The sequence below is a fragment of the Mastigoproctus giganteus genome, chromosome 9, assembly GCF_048544385.1.
Source record: "Mastigoproctus giganteus isolate SK-2022 chromosome 9, ASM4854438v1, whole genome shotgun sequence".
In the NCBI taxonomy this organism is placed as follows: Eukaryota; Metazoa; Arthropoda; class Arachnida; order Uropygi; family Thelyphonidae; genus Mastigoproctus; species Mastigoproctus giganteus.
The window spans coordinates 55144144-55164370 of record NC_143583.1 but is presented as its reverse complement, the minus strand read 5'-3'; the positions used below and the strand labels follow the sequence as shown (position 1 = coordinate 55164370).

Sequence of the window (20227 nt, the reverse complement as noted above, 5' to 3'; positions counted from 1 at the left end):
CTTATATACAGAAGCTTATAATAATGCTGCATATGAGTATTTTTGAATGATATTCTTTCCTGCTTGTTAATGCATGACTATCTTAAATATTCATTACCTTAAATATACATTATATGTTTACAGTTAGTATTTTAATTTTTTATAAACGATTAAGACCATGTTTGTCAATTTCCCACTATTCTAATCACTTTCCAAAGCAATAATTTTCAAATAAAATGAGCACGCACAAGACCACCTTCTGTAAGAAAAAGCAAAATGAATATTAAACCTTACTATGAAAATTTAGCATTCTAATGCTTCAAGAAATGTGAAACTTCCATGATTTTATATTTTTCTCATGTCTGTGAGCATTCTCCATTGCTATAGAAGTTGGGAATGTCACTGGCATAGAAACAATCCACTGTACAGCAGGAAGTCTGATTTTATTGAGAAGGTAATTTGACCACAACACTGTTCATAATCAGTGAAATTAAATGGAGTTTAGGCACGTCCGTAGCCAGGTGGGAAGGAGCAGCAGTGCATAGCACACGCTTCTTGATTAGACTGGGGTTCGAGCCCGTCACCACCAAATACAGAGGATATGGAAAGGTCAGGGAATGACTACCACATATCCCGGAGCAATATGGCCTTAGTTGCTAATTCTCCTAAAAAACCGAACAACAAACAAACAAACAAATGGTGTTTATTGCTATTGACCCATCATTTGGAATTTCTTGAAAGGTACTGAAGAGTACAGCACGAGCAAATAATTCACGCCCGTGACTACCAAATACGGAGGATGCGGAAAGGTCAGGGAATGACCACCACATATCCCCGGAGCAATATGGCCTCAGTTGCTAATGCTCCTAAAAACCAAATAACAACATAACAATAACAGCACATAAATTTACTGAATTTCTTCAATGGAAATTTCATCCGACACTCTCACTGATGGGTTAATATAAAAAGGAAATAATACAAATCATTTCAACATTCATTTTTAAAATAAATTATAAAACAATTCATTAAATATCACATATATTATTTTAACAGAACTGTTTCCCATACCATTGCAAAATTCAATAGCAGCCATTGGTGATTTTGACTATTGTGCCAAAATAAAAATAAAAAATTTTAAGTTTATTTATTTATTTATTTTTTGCTAGAATATTGTTTTTCCACAATATTAAATCAGGTAGAGTAACCCTGGGTATAATGTCCATGCACAAGCACATGGTGGGTGACCACCCAGGTGTGAACCAACGTAAGCAGGGGTCAAGGTGTGGCGCCCACACTACAGGGAGGAATGCTGCCCCTCTGTGGTACTAAGTGGTAGATGACCCTCATCAACCAGTGCAATACCACCACTTTGCTTATTGGAGTCTTCAAGTGGTGAAACCCATGTTTAGTCTCCAGAGCTAGGATCTGGTCACCCCTTCCCCATCTCTTCCATCATGCAGTATGATTGATGACTTTTGGGGTTATGATGAACATCTTGGTGAGGTCCAATCTTCCTTACATTTTGAGGGTACAGCTCTAAAATGGTGTTCGCAAGTTGGCCGCTAGTTGTTGTTGTTATTTGATTTTTAGGAGCTTTAGCAACTAAGGCCATATTGCTCCGGGGATATGTGGTGGTCATTCCCTGACCTTTCTGCATCCTCCATATTTGGTAGTCACAGGCTCGAACCCCGGTCTAATCAAGAAGCATGTGCTACGCACTGCTGCTCCTGCCCACCTGGCTACAGAGGCGCCATGCTGCTAGTTAGTACACAGGACTGAACCTATTGGTAACTCTTTAAGAGGCTTCCAGATCAGCTAGTGTATAATCTTGCTACCTCTACTCTGCCAGATAGTGACTGGAAGGAGTCCAAGTAGTGTGTATGCGGGGGGGGGGGGGCATTGCAGAGGCCATGTTATGTCAAGGATCTGGGTATATTCTTACCATGTGTGTGTGGGGCGCCTCCGTAGTCAGATGGGAAGGAGCAGCAGTGGGTACCACACGCTTCTTGATTAGACCGAGGTTAGAGTCCGTCACCACTAAATACGGAGGATGCGGAAAGGTCAAGGAATGACCACCGCATATCCCTGGAGCAATATGGCCTTAGTTGCTAATGCTCCAAAATAACAAACAAACAAACATCTTACCATGTGTACGCCATAATCAAAAATTTCATTACTTCATGCAGCATGTCCCACCCACTTTTTCTTACTACTGAATACACCATAAATTGTCAAACTTGAATACACCATGAATTGTCAAACTAATAGGTTTCCTTTATCTGCAAACACTTCCTAATTCATTTTACAAATATACGTGGTCTCAATTCTAATCTCAACGATGTCCATTTACACTTGCAGTCTGCCAAACCCCATGTACTTTTTCTATTAGAATCTCAGTTATTGGTGGAATCTCAGTTATTGGTGAACTACTGCTCATCTCAGTTGCCCAAATTATTGACTGTATGATTCCTTTCACCTCAAAGCTGGTACTTATGCATATGTCTGTTCCGATATTCCCTGTCAGAGACTTGGTAATTTGGAATCTCCTCTTTTCGATCTTCTCTGGTTTAAAATCTCTCTATCTCATTGTGTCAAATTCATCTGTTGTCTCTACCATTCTCCCAACTCCACTAATCACTTGGAGCTCTTTGACTTCCTCTCTTTGCAACTTGACTTTCTCCAGTCCAACTTTTCTAACAGTGAGGTAATTTTCCTAGGTGATTTTAATGTTCACAGTTCCAGCTGGCTTTCTTTTTCTAGCCACACCGACCCAGCTGGTCGAGATGCTGAGGCTTTTGCAATTACTAATGACCTTTCACAGATTTTTAATTTACCTACAAGAATACCGGATAATCCTAACCATGCAGCCAACACACTTGATCTTTTTATCACAAACAACCCTTCTAAGTACACAGTCAAAGTGAGTGGTCCTTTAGGCACCTCAGATCACAACTTGGAGATTGTCTCTCCTCCAATGGAGGCTTTATCTCATTGCTATTCCCAACCTCATATTGTTTGGCATTACAAGAATGCAAAATAGGATGACCTGTGAGATTTCTTTTCTTCTTTTCCTTGGTCGGATTACTGTTTCAAAACTTCTGAGGTTAACATTTGCTCATATCGTGTCAGTGAAATTATTCTTGTAGGAATGGAATCCTTTATTCCACATTCCACTTTGAAATCTCATCCTTTATCTAAACCTTGGTTTTCCAACAAATGTGCTAAGGCTGTTCAAGAGAAAGACATTGCATGTCATAATTGGCTTGTTTCCAAATCTTCAGTTTCATTTTCTGCCTACACCAAAGCTCGCAACAATTGTAAAGCAGTTATTAATCAGTCCAAACTAGAGTTTGAACAGGCTATGAGTAGAAAACTTGCTTCTTGCCCTAATGGTAGCCAAGCATTCTGGTCTCTTGCCAAAGTTATTGGCTGCAACTTTTGTCCATCTCTGCTTCAACCTGCGTCAAAACCAGTTAGTTCTGTTTTCACTTCAGCTAAGGATAAAGCTGATCTGCTAGCATCCCATTTTTCTTCCATCTCCTGTATTAATGATCTTCGTAAAACACCTCCCAAAATTCCCAACACGCTCCATTCAATGCCTCCTGTTGTCTTCTGTCAAAAGGATGTCAGAAGGATTTTGACGAAGCTTGATGTTAAGAAAGCTCCAGGTCCTGATGGTATTTCTCTACTTGTTCTCAAAACCTGTGCTCCTGAACTTACTCCTGTTCTTTGCTGCTTTTTTTACTTTCTTATTCAAAAGGTGTTTTTACTTCTGATTGGAAATTTGCTTATATCCAGCCAGTTCCTAAAAAGGGTGACAAATTCATCCCATCCAATTATCGACCCATTGCAATTACTTCTACTCTTTCTAAAATAATGGAGAAATCAATCAACCGCCAACTCTTAAACTACCTAGAAACCTTCCATCTGATCAATGATCGCCAGTATGGATTCCATCAGTGTCGATTCACTGGTGATATTCTTGCTTATGTTACCCATTTATGGACAAAATTCAATGGAAAAGTTCGGGGAAACACAAGCAGTTGCTCTTGACATCTCAAAGGCTTTTGATCATGTTTGGCATAAAGGTCTAAACAAGCTTCCATCTTATGGTTTGCCAACTGTTTTTTGTAATTGGTTATCCAGTTTTCTCTCTGATCACTCACTGAGGGTGATGGTAGATGGCTCTCTGTCTTCTAACTTTTTCACTAATGCTGGTGTCCCCCAAGGTTTAGTTCTTTCCCCCACTCTTTTCCTCTTGTATATTAATGACCTTCTTCCATTGACTGGAAATCCTATCCATGGTTTTGCCGATGATAGCACATTGCATTCCACTTTCCATTTTGAGAAACCTTGCCCTGCTCAATCAGCTTAAACTTCTCGAATATCCGTTACCAATTCCTTAAATGCCGATCTTCAGGTAATTCTCCAGTGGGGTAAAGACAACTTGGTTGATTTCAATCCTTCTAAAACTCAGTCTTGTCATATATCTCGCAAAATGGATTCTTCTACTGCTATGCTTATCTTTGGTGACACTCCAATTTCTAGGTAAAATGATATATCTCTTTTGGGGATTATTCTGACTTCTAATCTCTCTTGGCACAAGCACATTACAAATATTGCTTCCTCTGCATCTAAAAAACTTGGTTTTTTCTTTCACTCTCACCTTTACTTTTCTTCCAAACAGCTCTTCACTCTGTACAAATTGCCAGTCCGCCCTACCATGGAATATTGTTCCTATATCTGGGGTGGTGCCCCCAAAACCTCTCTCAGGCATCTAGATTCCATTCAGATGAGGGCAGTTAGCTTAATTAATGACTCCTCTCCATTCACTGTGTCATAGACGTACTGTTTCTGCTGCATGCCTTTTCTACAGATACTTCCATGGGCACTGTTCTTCTGAACTACGTGGTCTCAATTCTAATCTCAACGATGTCCATTTCCACTTGCAGTCTGCCAAACCTCATGTACTTTTTCTGACAGAATCTCAGTTATCGGTTGATTCAACTACTGCTCATCTCAGATGCCCAAATTATTCGCTGTATGATTCCTTTTGCCTCAAAGGTGGTACTTGTGCATATGTCCGTTCTGATATTCGGTCAACATGCTGAAGCTTTTGCAATTACTAATGACCTAGCAGAGATTGTTCATTTACCTACAAGAATACTAGACAATCCTAATCATACAGCCAATACGCTTGATGTTTTTCTCACAAACAACCCTTCTAAGTACACGGTCGAAGTGAGAGGTCCTTTAGACACTTCAGATCACAACTTGGTGATTGTCTCTTCTCCAATGCCATATGCACTTCACAGAATGAAGGACAAATGAAGAATTCTGATTTAAGCAATTAGTATCTTTGAGGTTAACCTTGTAGAAATTAGAATTACATTTGAAATAAAGAATATGTAATTTTCCATAACAATATCTTCATGCAATGTATAATCTTTTTCCTTCTCATGTGAATTACAAATCTCCCTAATAATTCATTTATTAAATCAGGAAATATGTTAAAAAAAAATGAGGCAAACAAAACAAAGTAAATTAAAAAACTGATTCTAAACAGACAGACAATCAAGAATTGATTTACATAAAGAAAAATGTGAAATGGCCTTGAAAAAAGAATTTTTTTCATAATTTATTCTTTTACATACCTCCAAGTCTTGCAGCAATTTTCTCACTAACTTGTTGAGAGCCTCCAATAAATTTTCTTTCCTTAAAAAAAAAATAAATATCATAAAATGTTTTATACTAACAGTAATTTACTGTGTAAACAAAAATATATTTACTTTGTATATCAAAAACATTATGTTAACCTGATAAGTTTATCATGCTAATTAGGTAAGTTACATTTTTTTATAGACAAATGCACTTGAAACTGAATTTAAAAATTAAAATAATTAACAGGCAGTAACAATGATTTCTTGAATAAACCATGAAACAATTTTTGAAACCTTTCTGATTATTGACTGTCAATGTGGACTTCATAAATTTCAATCTACAGGAAAATCTCTGACTCATGGACAAATTCATGGAAAAATTCAGAGAGGCCTGTGTAGTTGCCATCCATTTCAAGATATTTGAATCAATGGCATAAAGCTCTTTGAAGAAAACTTCTGTCCTGCAGCCCATCCTCTGGCCTTTGCAAGTTTCTGGCTTCTGGCCAACTTGCTCAATGCACAGCTCTCACATCTTGATTTCAGTAAAGCTTCAGATTTGGTAATTGTAAGCAAGAGGAAAGAGAGAAGTTTTTCAGAAAGAAGTACAAAGAAAGCAACACAAATTTTTAATTTTTAACAATGCAAACATTAGTTTTTTGAAATTAAATTTTACTGACAACCTACACATTTGCTATACTTTTACACAGCAACAAGATATAAGGTTATTTACCAGTACATTATGCATTCAAACATTAGTTTATCTTAAGAGTTTTCCATTTCAACTGATTATGATTGCTTCAAGGAAGATATGCTTACAGATTTTTCTCTCTTTAGAAATGTTCAGTTAAAGCTTGGTTTATAACAATGGCTCTCCTGTCTAGATTTAGTTGTCAAGTGCCTTCATATGACATTCCCTTGACAGTCAAGGATATTTTTATTTTTGAAGTTTCACAAGAAAGAGAGAGAGATCTGAAGTGCATTTTCATTTTTTCATAACCGCTGACACTAAACATTATTATGCAGAATTGTTAAAATACCAAGTTCTTATCCTTGTTTGTTTATTTTATTATAGGAAACTCAGGGCATATGGCTCCAGATACACTGTCTGTAAATTGCATGTGTTCTGTGGTCAAATTTACTAGAGGAAAAACCAGTTTCCAGAAGGGGAAAACCATGCTACCCCACCTGAGACTAAAAAGCAAAGCCACATTGCAAAAAAATACCCATAAAAATTCCTCATGTCATTAATGAGATTCAAACTCAGGTCTCTTCCACCTATTGCAGGGAGGATAGTGATTACACCAATTGTGCTACCAATGAGGGCTCTTTTCCTTGAGGATTTGTCTTCTGCAAAACTTCCTTTGGATAATGAATTGGATGTGGACATGAATCAGTGCTCCCTACTGGTGACTGCTGCTTGTGCTTTTCAAGCTGTTAACTTCGAAAAGGTCTTATTTGGATTTCCTCACCACTTTTACCTCCATCTTTAAATAGACTTGTCAAAGGTTGCCACAGTTCTACAAGTTCAGTTAAACATTTACCATTTACGTGTATGCAAATACTTCAGTCATTTTTACTTCAGTGGCATTCATTAGCTTCAGTCTGCCTTTCCTTTTAGTATTTCTTTCTAGATAGTCGTAAATTAGCATTAGCATTATTAGAGGCATATGATGCAAGAAAGCAAGCTTATGCAGCATCAGCCAAAAAAAAAAAAAAAAAACTCCCATTTCACCCCTCCATCTGTTCCAAATGCCTGTCCAGCTCAGCCTTAAATGTATTTTGGCTATCAACTTCTACAACAAATGGTGAAGGACTGTTCTACGAATCAACTACCTGCTAGCTAAAGGCAAATTTCTGCACATCTGTTCTACAACTGACTTTCCTTAATTTGAATCTATGCCCGCTCAGGTTCTTAATCTGAGCAAGAGGAAGAATCCCAGCAGCATTCAGCTTGCGCAACCTATTCAAGGCCTTATACACCTCAATCAAATCACCTTGCATCTGCCTACTCTACAGTCACTGCAATTTGCAGAACTTAAGCCTTTCTTGGTAAGAGAACCCCTTTGTACCCCCTCACCAATCTTGTTGCCTTCTTTGCACTCATTCTAGCAACTCTACATCCTTCCTAAAATTAGGCCTCCAGACCTGTACACAGTACTCTAGGTGTAGCCTGACCATTGCCTTGTACAAGGCGCCTCCGTAGCCAGGTGGGAAGGAGCACAGTGCACAGCACACGCTTCTTGATTAGACCGGGGTTCGAGCCCGTCACCACCAAATACGGAGGATGCGGAAAGGTCAAGGAATGACCACCGCATATCCTGGAGCAATATGGCCTTAGTTGCTAATGCTCCTAAAAACCAATCAATCAATCGCCTTGTACAATGGGATAATCTCCTCCCTGTCCCTGCTAGCAAAATTCCTATATACCATTGACAAAACTCCATGACCTGTCCTGGCAGCTGTCTGCACTGCTCGGCAAACTTCATATTGGACTGCACAATTACCCCAGGTCTTTTTCACTTTCCACTTCCCTAAGTAGTACCACACAGTTCATACATATCTCTTCGGTTATTTCTAGCCATATGCAGTACTTTGCATTTGCTAATGTTAAGCTTCAGTTGCCACTTCTCAGTCCATTTGCCCAACTTATCTAGATCCAGTTGGAGTAGCAGACTCTTTACTGTAGATAACAACCCTACCAACCTTTGTATCATCTGCAAACTTGGACATTAATCCTGATATATCTTCATCAATATCATTGATGAATACTCAAAACAACAATGGACCCAGCACCAGACCCTGGGGAACTCCACTGATAACATTTGTCCACAAAGAGCAGTATCCATTGATTACCACACGCTGTCATCTCCCACTCAACCATCCCTTTATCCATTGTAGCAAATTACCTTTAATGCCATACCTCTCCAATCTTCCTTGAAAGCAGGGCCCTCCCCTGCTTTCAAGGAAGCTCTCATAATTATGGCTAAGGGTTTGCTTACTTCCTTTGCTGCCTCCTTTAATATAACTGGAAAGATCCCGTCCACCCCAGGTGCCTTCCTTATGTTTAACGTCAACAATTTCTCCTCTGCTTTGCTCTCAGTTATTACAAAATCACTTAGCTCCCTGTTAGAGTTTGATAAACTTCTGGCACTCCCCTCATTGAATAACTCCTCATGTGTGAAAGTAGTTACAAAATACTCATTCAGTTTATCAGGTACCTGAGCATGATCATCAATAGTCAACCCATCTACATGAGGCGCACTATAGCCATAGCAGCTAATGCGGCAATAAACAACCATACCACACACACATACCATCTACATGAAGTGGTTCAATCTGATTTAGCCATTTCCTTCTAGAGTTTACATAAGTAAAGAACTCTTTGCTGTTTTCCTTTGCATCCTTTGCCAAGGATTTCTCATAATCTGCCTTCACCTGCCTAAGCTCCTTTGTGACTTGATTACAGACTAGTTTATATCTGCCATAGGCTTCTGTATCACTGATACTTTATATGCATCTCATACATTTTTCTTATCTGCCACGAGCCTCATTAGTTCATCTGACATCAATTTAGGCCTAAACCTTGAACTGTATTTCTTAGTTGGAATGAAAAGTCTAGTAGCCTCAAAAATTAAGTCCCCGAAGGCTTCCCATTTACAATTCAACATTGGTAATATCATCCATTGATCCCACTGTACAGAATTTAAAAACTATCTAAGACCCCTGTAGTCATCTTTATGAAAGCAAAAGCCCTTCCCTTTAGCCTTGATGGTAGTTACATTTTTAAGTAATTCCCACATCAGTACATTGAGATCACGGTCACCCAGTGTTTCCTTTATCTGCAAATTCTTAATGCATGAATAATCACTGCTGATAATCAGATCAAGAGTATTACTGCCTCTGGGTGCCTCTTGAACATGTTGCTGTAGAAAACAGTCATCCAATAAATCCACAAAAATCTTGCTAGTGTGCAAGTGACCAACCCACAAGTTCCAGTAAATATCTGGAAAGTTAAAATCCCCCATTACAAGACCTTCTGATTTACTGGTCCATTCTATTTCTCTGCACAATTGCTCATTATACTCATTAGATTCATTAGGCCTATAACACACACCTACTGTTATTTTTCCTTTCCCAGTGCTTATTTCACACCAGGCAGACTCAATATTGCATTTTCAACCAATATCAATTGGATGCACCTCCTCAGATTTTGTTTCTTAACTAACAACATAGCCCCTCCCCCTTTCCTGTCCTGCTGTCTTTTCTGTACACATTGTACTCTCCAAATTCCAATTCTGCACTGCTTATATCTGTGTGACACCACATCTTTGATATCCCAACAATATCTGCCTGTGATATCTTGACTAGCACTTCAAGTTCATCAAATTTATTAACTATACTCCTAGAATTGGTATACATGCAAGTACTGTATACATTCACCTGTTTCTACTCTTAATTACCCTAACACAGCCCTTGTATTTACTTGTTCCCCAATGACTCCCAGCACTCCTGGAAATCTCCATTGCCTTGCTTTCTAGGACCTCTGCTTTGCTCATTCTAATAGAAGCAGTGCAAGAATTACTTTTGTCTCTGCCTGTGGCCACTGTTAACCTTTTAGTCTGTGTCCACAAAATGGTTATCCACTTTCAGAGGAAAGCATAATCTATCTTCTTTTGGGCATACAAATTAATCCAATGACAAGGATGCCTATTACCAACAGGAGCTCAATCTTCTCTCTTAATACCCTTGCTACTCTAGTTTTTAAGTCTACAATAACAGGGATTTTATCAACATGAACTTCCAGGTAATTTTTTAAAAGGGTCCTGCATGCTTTCAAGTTGTTCAGAAGAATATTATAACACAAGTATTTATAGAGTCACACAAGTCAGAAGAATATTATGACACAAGTAATTATAGACCTGTGAGTTTAACTTCTGTTCCAGGAAAATTAATGGAGGCACTGGTTAAAGAAGCACTGCAGGCAAGAATTCAGTTATAGCTCGGATACAGCATGGTTTTAAGGGGAAGTCTTGCCTGACGAATTTGATTGGATACTATGATGCAGTCACAAAAGAACTGGATGCAGGGAACAACTTTGATATTATATACTTGGATCTTTGATCTGTTGCACATGGAAGACCGCTGCACAAATTGGAGCAGTGTAGCATTGGAGGCAAATTGCTGCTATGGATAAAGGGGCGGTTCAGGGGGAAAAGACAGAGAGTGGTAATCAATGGACACTGCTCATCGTGGACTAATGTTATTAGTGGAGTCCCTCAGGGTTCAGTGTTGGGTCCATTATTGTTTTCTGTATTTATAAATAATATTGATGATGGTATATCAAGCTTAATGTCCAAGTTTGCAGACGATACAAAGGTTGGCAGGGTTGTTAAGAACACTACTGATGCTATGCTGCTGCAACAGGATCTGGAAAGGTTGAGTAGATGGGCTGAGCGGTGGCAAATGAAGTTTAACATTGACAAATGTAAAGTACTACATATGGGAAACAGCAACCCCAGAGCAACGTATCAACTCTGTGGTACTACACTGACAGTGGTAGAGAATAAAAAGGACCTGGAGGTAATTGTGCAGGCAGATATGAAGTTCTCTGACCAGTGCAGACGGGCTGCAAGAGTAGCTCATGTTGTCTTGTCAATGATATACAAGAATTTTTCTAGCAGGAATAAGGAGGTGATTATTCCTTTGTATAAGGCAATGGTCAGGCCACACCTTGAGTACTGTATACAGGTCTGGAGGCCCATTTCAAGAAGGATGTAGAGCTGCTGGAACGAGTACAGAGAAAGGCAACAAGATTAGTGAATGGAACAAAGGGTTGCTCTTACAAAGAAAGGCTTAAGCTTTGCAAATTACAGTGTCTGGAGATTAGGCACCGGCGAGGTGATCTGTTAGAGGTGTATATAGCCTTGAATGGTTTGAGCATGCTCAATGCTGATGGCATTCTGCCTCTTGCTCAGAATAATCACCTGAGAGGGCATAAATTCAGATTGAGGAAACACAGATGTAGGATAGATGTGCGGAAATTTGCCTTTAGCCAGCGGGTAGTTGGTTGGTGGAACAGACTTCCATCCCTTGTTGTGAAAGTTGATAGCCTAAATAAATTTTAGGCTCAGCTGGGCAGGTATTTCGAACGAACGGAGGCGTGAAGTGGAAGTGTTTTTTTTGTTTTTTTTTACTGACAGTAGGTATCTTTTGATTTGATTATTTCTTTTATTAGAAAGGATCACTACAATGGGATACAGCTTGGAATTACTTTTATTTTTGCATCTTCTTTCCTCTCCTTGTAATTTTTCTGATAATGTCTGCTGTTTGTTTTATATTTTTTTATTTACTTCACTCTCAAAAAATATATTTCCGAACAAAGCCTGCATTATTAGTAGAGCTCAGAGGAATGTTATGTGTATGATAAATGATACAAATACATACATCACATACAACACTAAATTCTTAACTTTGAAATACTAAAACCATTTTTGCATTTTTTATGCCTTGCACATTATTCTTATGATTATTTTTTGAAAATCTTCGATTGTACAATGTTTTCTGCCACTAGAAAATCACATCTACATGTACAAAATCAAGCAAACACATTACCATTTCTCCATTTCCTGATTTTACAATACATACAAAATCTTTTTTTTTTATGAAAACCCCAAACATGAAAAGTATTACAACGTATAGTAATTAGTATCATGCATGGGTTAAAGTTTGAGAAGATGAAAGAAGATACTTGTTGACTTTGCACTTGAATTTTTGAAGATTATAATTTTCAGGAAATACATGTGAGGGGAGGTTGTTCCAGAAAACAGACGTTGAAGAAATACATAAGGAAAAGAAAAGTTGGTTCAGTAAGTTTGAAGTTCGACAATAAAAGGATGTTGACTGGTCATGGAATGGGTTTAGACTGGTTTAGAAGGAGAGATGGGGAATTATAGAAGCCGATTTAGAGGAACAGTGCCCAAGAAAGTATCTATAGACAAAGCATGCAGCAGAAACAGTGTCTATGAGACAGAGTGTGGAGAAACTTTGTAAGAGATGGGTCATTAATTAACCTAACTGCTGCCATCTTTTAAATAGCGTTTAGACACTTGAGAGAGGTTATGGGGGCACTACCCCAGATGCGGGAACAATATTCCATGAAGGATTTCATATTTGTATAGAATGGGTAACTGTTTAGAAGAAAAGGAATGCTAAGAGTGAAAGAGAAAACCAAGTTTTTCAGATTCAGAGGAAGCAATATTTGTGATGTGTTTATGCCAAGAGAGATTAAAAGTCAGGGTAATCTCTAATAGGGATATGTGATCTTGTCTGGAAATCTGAGTGTAGTTTCATCGAAGATAAGCATAAGAGCAGAAAAATCCTTTTTTGCAAAATATGACAGGACTGAGTTTTAGAAAGAACAAAATTAACTACGTTATCTTTGCCCTACTGGAGAATGACCTGGAGATCAGCATTTAAGGAATTAATAGTGGATGTTTGAAAATTTGAAGCTGTTTATGCAGGGCAAGTTTTCTGAAACTGGAAGGTGGAATGAAATGTACTGTCATCAGCAAAACTGTGGATAGGATATCCACTCAGTGGAAGAAGGTCATTAACATACAAGAGAAAAAGAGTGGGACAAAGAGCTGAACCTTGGGGAATACCAGCATTAGTGGAGAAGTTAGAAGACAGAGATCACCTGCAATGAATGCTCAGAGAGAAAATGGATACCCGATTAAAAACAAAACAAAAAAAAAACTGGCAATACGTAAGATGGAAGCTTATTTAGAAGTATTTATGCCAAACATGATAAAAAAAGAAGCCTTTGAAATGTGAAGAGCAACTACTTGAGTTTCACCAAACTTTTACATTTTAATGTGTTCATAGAGGGGTAATGTAAGCCAGTATATCACCAGTGGATCGATACCGATGGAATCCATATTGGCAATAATTGATTAGATGGAAGGTTTCTAGATAGTTTAGGAGTTGGCAGTTAATGGATTTTTCCATTACTTTAGAAAGAGAGGAAATAAGTACAATGGGATGGATTTGACAACTTTTTTGGAACTGGCTGGATATGAGAAAATTTCCAAGCAGAAGGAAAAACACCAGTGGAATAAGAAAATTTAAAAAGTTGATCCCAAACAGGAGTAAGCTCAGGGACAGAGGTTTTAAGAGCAAGTGGAGAAATACTATCAGAACCAGGCACTTTCTTGGCATCAAGATTGTTCAAAATTCTTCCAATGTCTTTAGCTGAGGTCGCAATAGAACCATCAGGATTTAACAGATGTGGGGTAGAGATGGGCAAAAGTTGTGGTCAATAGGTTTGGCAAGAGACCAGACTGCTCGACTATCAATTGGACAAGAAGCAAGGTTTCTACTCTTAGTGTATTCAATATCTTGTTTGGATTTATTAATAATTGTTTTACATATTTTGGTGTATAAGTCTTCTGAAATGTTATGCTGTACTTCGTTGGCATCTTACTGAAGATATTGTTAATCAATATCTTCAGTAATTTTTAGTCTTTAATATCTTTAGTATTTTTGTGTCTGTTCGCACCAGACAAAAAAAATATGTTAACATAGAGAACAAGATTTACTTGCATGTTTTTGCACATTCCATATATTTTATGTAATGTATGTTAGCACACCTGATGGCTAATTTCTTGACAAAAATAAGTAGAAATTTACCAGTTTTTTAAAAAAATTCTAAATTTAGTGGGAAAGCAGTACTTTTACTATTTTTTTGTTAAAAAAAAAGGAAAAAAACTGCTATGATGGTGAGATGGAGGAAAGAGTGCTAAAATGAGTCAAAAATATGGGTCTCCATCATAAATCTAGATAGTCGGCAAGAATGTCTCTGGTTATCAAGATGGCAGGTGATGGGAGCCAGCTCTCTGAATGGAAAGACTATGACACTTTTCTGATGGCAACAGACTGCAGTCTGGTCTCTAGTCAAACAAGAAAGTGTAATATGGTTTTCTGACTTTTGCTTGACTTTCTTATCACTTTGAGGAAATGCTCCAAGCGACTACATTAAGTTCCTGCTAATTTATCACTTGAGGACATCCAAAGCACATCCGAGTTTTTCAAAGTATGCCCCCTCTCTCTTTCTCCCACCAACAAATTATAAAAAGGAAAACTTTTAATATGAAAGTTGAACTATTGCATAAAGAATAACTTTGATCATAAAGATCATGTTTACCTTTGATGATTGTAATCCTAAAGTGAGCTTCATACATATACAATAACTTAATGTCCTTAAGCCGGAGCACAGATGTGCTCCGGCTTATGGACATTTAGTTATTATTGCTATTTTCAAGATCTTCTATTTTAGATAGCCGTTTTTCCAGGGCAAGTAACATAAATCGAGTGACAATAAACACTTATGGAAAGGTTATAACATTAAGAAGCCCCCTAAAAATATCACTGAAATGTGTTAAGATCTCAATGTAGCTAAGTGGTCAGATCAGGCAAGGTGTGTTTCTGCAAGGTTTCTTGCAGAAACACACGTGCTTTGAGTGGACTGTGGTGTGGTTCAAGCCCACATGATTGCTAAATATGGTTAATGATTTTATTCATTTTCAAGTATAATCAGAGTATGCTACTGCAGCAAGAGCTAGACAAATTAGGCAGATGGGCTGAGAAGTGGCAGTTAAAGTGTGACAAATGCAAGGTACTTTATATGGGGGGGGGATTAGTAATCAATCCCAGATTAATGTACCAGTTGTGTGGAACCACACTTAGGACAGTGGAGAATGAAGAAGACTTGGGGGCTCAAGCATTTAGGGCATAAGCCTCAAGCTATGGAGGAGTCTACGCTATGTATAAATATAGTGCAAGCGCATCAGAAATACATAGCTATATCTGAATAAATCAGAATATTAGTAAAATGGCATCGTTTTAAGTTATATCTCATATTGTGAATACCTTCACAGTGAGTTGCCATGATATTGCACTACTTCGAATAAGTAACACTTCACCTAAGGAGAAGACTAATGTTACTTATTCTCAGATTACCACCACCCAGACGGCACCATTTCAGGGCTATTTGGCCCATAGTCAAGACTTTAGGGATAATTGTAAGGTCAGATATGAAGTTCTCTGAGTAGACAGGCTGCTATGATAGCTTATGGGGTTTTGTTAATAATATAAAGAGGTGATTATCCCAAAATACGAGTACTAAGCAACATTAGACTGCATCTTGAGTACATCCTGATTACAAGAATTGTATAAATATAATAAATAATTTAATCAGCAAATTCTTTATTTGAAGAGAACAAAAAAAAGTCTCTAAAAAAAGAATCTTGAAAAGTTTACAACAGGCTCATTAACAGTGAATTAAGGCCAAGATTAATATAACAAAATTCACCTCTGCCCACCTCAAATATAAAAATATTCTCATTTTCCTCATTTTTCATAAAAAGGTTACTTTTACTTGCTGTTAATGTGTATTACAGTCTTTCTATAACCTGGTTAATTGCCAGGTTATAGAAAGACAATTACAATATGAAAATTAATTACAATATGAGAGACACTTGTAATCTCTAACATTTTTGCAACCTCTGGGACTGGTACAAAAAAAAAAAAAAAAAACCCTCTCTAGCACTCTAGCACTGTGTTGTACCAAGGCCAGAATTTATAAATTTGTATGTTATCGATTTGTATATTTCGATTTAAAAAAAATAAAAATAAAAAAGATTCAAAGATAATAGTGCTAAGATTAATATCAAATACTTAAATGATGATTGCATACAATAAGCAATTTACCTGCCCACCATTTGTAGTAGAAAGTATTCTTTTTGTTCCTCCACACTGCTTTATATACCATAAGAACCAAAGAAGTGATGACTCATAAGGCTCAGAAGTGACAAACAGAGTTATCATTAATTTTGCCAGATCACTGCCAGTTCTGAAAACAAAAAAGTCTCTCATTATTACCAATAATTAACAATTTATTTCTTATTTTGAACACTTTAATTATTCTCAGAAGAATCAAGAAAAATTTAAATCAGGTAATGGTAACTGGGTGAAATATTTTGCTCATTATGGTAATAGGTAATTACAAAGTCGATCACAGCACCTGGTATACAGTGAGGAAAGAGTAAAATTATTGGCCTGAATATAAATCGTATTAAAAGAATATTAAACTTATAATCACAGTACTGGCCCTTAATATTTATTAGCCAGGGACACATCCAGACTATTTTTTTTGGAAAGGAGGGAGGTAAGTTGTTGTCGATGCTTTAGGGTTTTATGACACAAAGTTGCCAAAGGGAAAAATGTGTCTTTTTAGGTTTGTTAATGTAACTCTGTTTTGCTAGATTTGTTTATCAAAGTGGATTTCTTGAATGAAATAAAATAGTTCTTTAAATAAGGTAATGGTTAGTTTAGATTTGCAGAGTTGGAAGCAAATATCTGGAATCTTGTGTAGAGCAAGGGGGATTTTCATTAACTAATAGGCAATAGTGTATAAGATGCATGCATGAGTATCCAATTTGCAGTCTAGCAAGCATTATTTCTTCTCTGTGATTTTTTTCTGATGTTGAAGCCCCATATTTGTGTATTGTGTTTCTGCATGCTTGAGCCCATTCATTTTCACTTACTCTTCTAATAATTGGTCCAAAGTTAGTGTAAAGAAATACCATTGTTTTGTTTGTGTTTGGTAGTTGTGATGCTAACTAAGCTGCATTATCTGCTTTGTCATCGCCTGCTATTCTGGAGTGCCCTGGGATCCAATAAAGGGTTATTTCAGAGTGATTTTTTTTTTGAAGAGGTTGATTAGAATGCCAATTTCCTGTAGGAGTGGATGATAAGAAGGATGTTTACCCTGTATGACTTAGATAGCACTAAGCAAATATATTAATGAATATATTGACAGGAAATAGCAAGATCTTTCACATAAGTTTTTGCCGTAGCTGGAATGTCTCGAGTTATGTTACTCATATATTAGGCAAAAAAGAGTTGCACTTAAAATTAATCCTTGAGGTACTTCTTCTTGTGTGTGTGTGTGAATCATGAACATCATGTGAATCATTCTGAAATTGTACTTGAAAGGTCCTGAGACTGGGAAAATTCTGAATGAATTGAGGCAGGTTACCTCTCAGTCTAAAGTTCTATAAGTCTTGGAGGATTCCCTATCTCCAGGTGGTGTAGAATGCTTTATTAATATCAAAAGTTACCATTACCATTTTTTTTAACAAAAGCATTTCGAGCCTGTGCTTCGACTTTAATGTGGATATCAGTTACAGTCCAGTTATGATGGAAACCAAATTTGGTGGTGTGATATAGCATCTTGATCTTCAAGGATCCAGACAAATCTTCTGTGAACTGTTAGAGTGTTTCTTATAACAGCTGGTCAGAAATACAAGATGATAACTGCTGGGAGAGGAAACATATTTTCCCTCCTGGTTTTGCTATGGCTACTACTATTGACTGAACCCGTATATCAGGATTATCCATCTGATTGATGCCATATATATCATTCTCTTCAAAGATTCTGTTATAAAATTGCAGTAGTGTGAATATGGAGTTGGAGTTAAGGTAGCAAAACATTATGTAATAAATGACATCTTGTCCGGAAGAACTATTTTGAGAATTTTCAATGATCATTAAGTTCAGTATCAGTGAACGGTAGATTATAGGAATATGACTGATTTGTAGCAAAGTTAATTTTATATTGTTCCACAGACTTCAGCTAATGCCTCTCAATGTTGATTGGAGAAGAAATTCTTTTCCTTTGCAAAACAGGATTGGGGGTAGAGTTTGCTGATACTTTCCACTAAGGGTATGGATCTTTCTCTAGATTATTCTGAGATCAGTGTTTCTGCAGATGTTTGAAGTGAATCTAATTCACACATCCTGTTTTGCTTTTCCACAAATTAGGCGAGTTTCAGCTTTGAGTTATTTACAGTTCATAAGATTCTCAATTGTAGCATTTTGAGGGAAAATGTTCCATGCTTTATTTTGTTTCCTTTTGGCAAGAAAGCAATCTCTTGTTCACCAATCATTATACTGTTCTGGTAGTGTTTTATTTTGGTATTGTACTAGCAGCAGCTCCAAGTAGCTGTTCTACTATATGCATAGTGGCATTATTAATAGAAGTAGTAAGGATCAAGTGACTATCAAATTGGATTATATTAGAATACTGTTCTCAGTTAGCTCTGTGAAATCTACAGGTAATTCATTGGTTGCAGGCATTGTCTGTATCTGTCTATTTTTTTTTACAAATTGATCACTGTTGTGAAGGTCAGTTAATACTGTCCCCAGTGCTAGGATAAACGGATGAGGAATGCATGGACAGATCCAGAGCAGCGATAGATCCTGTGGGAAGATGAATATATGTGTTTAGTAATGCTAGCTGATGATTTTCAAGCACAGATTCAATAATCTGCCCTTTACAATCCATGTTCAGAGATCTACAAAGGGTGATGAGTATTTAGATCACCGAGAAGGTATATGGGGTTGGACAGTTGATTTAGTAAATTATCAAGTTCTGCAATGGAGCATGATATGTTTGGTGGAATATAAATGGAGATAAGAGTGAAGGTAATTCCAAGAACAATGTGAATGGCTACTGCTTTTAGAGAGGTGCAAAGCTGGCTAGATTTGGATGGTACATTTATTTTTATGAACTAAAATTGCTACTCTTGCCAGGGATTCAAGACATCTATCACATCTGTATGGCATATACAGGGTGTCTGGGTTAGAGGTATCCAAAAATGCACACATATCTCAACATCTATAAGGTGTATTAAAATAATTTTTTGGCATTATGCAGAGTAACTCACCAAGTTTTTATGAAGGTTAGTAAAGTTCAACATGGGCACCTTTTGTAGCTCGACAGATGTCGAAACGATACTCGAGCTCTTGCCAAGTGTTTTCCAGCATCTGAGGCTTATTAGAGCAACTGCTTCAACAATACACTGTTTCAAATCGTCAACTTTTCTCTGCTACACACAGTCTTTAATAAAGCCCCATACAAATAAGTACAATGGAGTCATATCCGGAGATCTAGGTGGCCAGGCAGTTGGGCCTTCTGATCCAACATCCAGGAAAAGTCTTGTTCAAAAACGTGGTAACATCTCGATGGAAGTGTGGTGGAGTGCCATCTCGCTGAAACCTGGGGGAATCTGTGGAACGGCAAAGATCTGCAGCATGTCAAGGTAAGTGTGTCCCTTTACTGTGGGCTCTATTAATGTTGCTAGTAGTTGCTAACATTATTAGCAGTTGCTCTAATAACGATACAAGCTCTAATAACAATATAAACCACACCTTGACATGCTGTTTGGGAATACTTCTGGCATTTAGTAAAAGTAGTAACACAGGTAGCCCTCGTATAACACGGTAGTTTGGTTCTTACAAAATCTTGTGTAATGTGAAACGGTGTTATACGGGACTAAGAACCAGTACAAAAAGGAGGGTTACATTCCAAAAGCTAACAAAAATACGCCATTTTTTAATAACTATCGGAAACTTAATTTTTATAGTAGTAATAACTTAATATTTTAACTTTATTTTTATAATAGTAGTAACTTAAATAGTAATAACTGAACAAACGTCTTACCTTACAAACTGTGATACTTATATGT

General features: G+C 37.3%; 1 protein-coding gene across 1 annotated transcript in view; it reads right to left on the bottom strand.

The window, feature by feature from the left end:
• The window catches only part of LOC150080253 (amine oxidase [flavin-containing] B-like), a 157300-nt gene that overhangs the window by 55548 nt on the left and 81525 nt on the right, over positions 1-20227 (bottom strand). The window contains exons 6-7 of the mRNA XM_090381581.1: positions 16407-16548; positions 5634-5694 (exon numbers count right to left, since the gene is read on the bottom strand). Of these exons, the coding sequence (XP_090237707.1) occupies positions 5634-5694; positions 16407-16548 (203 nt within the window). The remainder of the gene's footprint in view (positions 1-5633; positions 5695-16406; positions 16549-20227) is intronic.